This window comes from Solanum pennellii, chromosome 11 (assembly GCF_001406875.1).
Source record: "Solanum pennellii chromosome 11, SPENNV200".
NCBI classification, from domain to species: Eukaryota; Viridiplantae; Streptophyta; class Magnoliopsida; order Solanales; family Solanaceae; genus Solanum; species Solanum pennellii.
The window spans coordinates 62,087,630-62,091,059 of record NC_028647.1 but is presented as its reverse complement, the minus strand read 5'-3'; the positions used below and the strand labels follow the sequence as shown (position 1 = coordinate 62,091,059).

General features: G+C 27.1%; 1 protein-coding gene across 1 annotated transcript in view; it reads right to left on the bottom strand.

The window, feature by feature from the left end:
* Positions 1-3,430, bottom strand: part of LOC107003050 (lysosomal Pro-X carboxypeptidase-like) — an 11,156-nt gene extending 7,726 nt beyond the window's left edge. Inside the window, exons 1-5 of the mRNA XM_015201294.2 lie at positions 3,026-3,430; positions 2,231-2,417; positions 1,522-1,655; positions 1,315-1,427; positions 694-934 (exon numbers count right to left, since the gene is read on the bottom strand). Coding sequence (XP_015056780.1) covers positions 694-934; positions 1,315-1,427; positions 1,522-1,655; positions 2,231-2,417; positions 3,026-3,430 — 1,080 coding nt within the window. The remainder of the gene's footprint in view (positions 1-693; positions 935-1,314; positions 1,428-1,521; positions 1,656-2,230; positions 2,418-3,025) is intronic.

The window sequence follows — 3,430 nt, the reverse complement described above, 5'->3', positions numbered from 1 at the left end:
GATAATAACAGATAGTATTAAATAAATAGTATTAAATAATATTAGTATTTACTGTGTACTAATCCTAATCCTATTAGAATTCGTACTCCTTAATCCTAGTCCTATTAGGATTAGTACTCCTTCCTATATCTCCTATATATATCTCCCATGTATTTCCTTATTAGGTTAACACTTCAATACAATCAATATTCCTTCACATACTACCAGGTGCCTATTATTAGCTCCCACCAAATATTACATAACACTCTATACATCAAAAATTTACACAAATAAAAAAAATATCGTCAAATATTTTTATTTCTACTCAAATTTGGATCATCTTATCCAAAGTTTGTCCTATCGACTTAATTGATCACTCTAATTCACACTTTTAAAAGGCCCTAGGTACTCATAATCAGGTATATACTACCTCCCATCATCGGTGTCTAGCAATTCTGACCCCACCAAGACTTTAGCATATGGAGAAAAAATCACCTACTATATTTTTTTTTATTTTATACCCTATATCTCCAAAATATGAGTATTCATGTTAAATTGACCACTATGTCAGGTGTTTACAGTCAGATCTGATAAAAGTATTAACTTTACATATTATATCCCGATACAGTGCAGGTAAAATATATTTAAATACAATGATCAGTATATATAACTTAAATTCTCGATTAAATTAGTGTTGATTAGTATAAAACTTACTTGCCATCTCCATCCCAAATCTGCTTCACTAGGCATGGGGTTCATGTTGTAACAAGATGAATTTCCTTTATATGCAACAATTCCAGCAAAAATTCTATCAAGAATATGACTTCCTTTTGGTGCACCATCAATTCCACCACAAACTATTGTTACTGGGTAACTTGGTGGGCTGTTATACTGAGCAGCCTCTGAATACATTGAATCCAAATAATCCTTCAACTCAAATGGATCATTCAACTTCCTAAAAATAAAATAAAATCAAGACTAAATAAATATAGAAATAAAAAAATAAGATCTTTTAAAAAAGAATTACACTTAAACAAATAAAAATGATTTGATGATGAATTACTTAAGTGAGATTTGTAACTTTGAATATAAGACGTGTATATGCTATATATAATAGATACAAAAATTACTTACAATGACGATGCATGCATGTATTTAATTTTTGCAAAGAATGTTCTTATACTATTAGTTCACTTAAAGGATAAGTATCGATTAAAAATTAAAATTTCTAAATAGATAAAAGATAATTTGATAGTATAGGTTTTGAAAGTCAAAGTTTGAATATATTTCTTAACATAATAATATAAAAATTTTGATAATATATATAACTCTTACGAACAAGTCTTGAATTTTCGACTAAGATAGGAGAGTCCATTTTTTCTAGAAGCAATCTTGTCAATTATTGCCCATGATTTTCTAATTGTATGGTAACAACTCGCACTAGCTTCCTGAAATAATTATAAAATCAATTAACATGTTAGTTAAAAAATATTAAAGGACTTATTGAAAGTATAAAAAAATTAAATTAAATAGATTTCTTACTTTAAAATCCCTTGACACAATTGAATAATATCCATTTTGTGGAGTGATATTATCAAAATAAAGAATAGGAGCTGATGAAGCTAAAGCACCAAGAGCTATATGTGGATACTTCATTCGAAACCAAGATGCAAGCACTGCAAAATAAAATAAAATAAAATAAATTAGAGAAAAAGTTTTGATAAGATTCAAATTTAAGGGTGTGTTTGGTATAAAAAAAATACTTTTGAAAAAAATAAGTGGCTTTTCTTGTTTTTTTTTTTTTTGTATTCAGTACATAAGTAAGATATGTATTCCTCAATTTCAATTTATTTGACATATTCACAATATTCAAAAGTTTTTTTAATTTTTTTAAAAGTTTGTGTCAACTCAAAATAAACCAAATAAATTAAAACAGGAAGATTAATATCCTAAAAACATTTGTATATAATATAGACAAATATTATAGAGTGGGGTGCGGGTAAGGTCGTGGGGGTAGAAAAATGAGGTATATTGAAAGGTGAGGATAACAGAATCACTATGGAATATCACTTGTGAAATATATATTTCTCCTACTTTAAAAGTTCTGACCAACACAACATGAAAAACATAAAAATATTTTTTGAAAAATATTTTCTTCGTCCGAACACATCCTTAATTACCTAAAATGACTTCTTCTTTTTTTTTTAAAAAAAAAAAAAGGAAATTAAGAAGGGGATTTTTTTTTCCTTACTTCCTCCATAGGATCCTCCAATGACAATAATTGGAGAATTTTTTGCTGAATATTTTTGTTTAATATGTAACAGAAGTTCTGCATAATCAGCTATAGCTTGTGCTGAATTGAAATATCCTCTACTATCTTCATCATTTACAGCTTCTTCCATTGTCTTAAATGGTGTTGATTCTCCATAATACCTATGCTGGAAAATAGTATGCCAAAAAATTTAAAACATAACATATATCTAGCATATATAATGTCAGAAGTCAAAAAAGATTCAAAATCTACGATATATTCTTAATAGATGATCTTGAGGACAAAGAAAATACCATCAATGTATTTGGACTCAATTATGAATTTTTAACCATATTCTATTATATCTTACTGATCGAGTGCTCTCGCACAAATTAATGATGAATGTGGGTAAAACGATTTGTATAAGTTTCCAACTCCATGAGTTTTTCCATTCGACACTCTCATTTGACGTAGATTTTAAAGTTAAAACATGAAACTCAAAAATTTGAGTTTTTTGAAATTGTGATTTTGAAATCTAAAATTGTGTTTCGATATGTATTTTACTTTTAAAAAAAAGTTGAAATCAAAATTTTAAAAATTAATCAAATTTCATCATTAAAACAAATATTTAAAATTAAATTTTCAAAATCTATTCTTAAAATTTAAGGTCAAACATTGACTAAGTTTTAGTTACCAAAAAAAAAAAAAAACATGCCAAAACAAAGTAAAATAGGAGAGTTGGTAGCTTTAATTTATACATATATTTGATGTAATATAATTAATGAATTTAATTACCTCCATGTAAACAAGAAGAGCCTTAAATTGAGGTGCAAAATCAGTGAGAAATCCAATATCAAGAGGGTCTCTATCAATAGAAGATTCAGCACCAAGATAAGCAAAAATTGGAGAACTTGAATTGGAACCACCCCAATACTTGGAATTAATTATGTACCTTTGTTTAAAAGTTGAATAACTTTTTGGTCCATAATTAAAATGATCAAGTGTTTGTTTATAGTAGTAAGTCTCAAATTGTTTTGGAAGATCATCATTTGTTGAAGAAGAAAAGGTAGTAGAATGATCTTGATGTTTATTTTCAATAAGTGGTGTTAGTCTTGGGATTTTATGAGGTTTAGAAAAAATTAATGATGTTTTTGTGAAGATCAATAAAAGAAGCCATTGAAATAAGAAAAGTTTATTCAT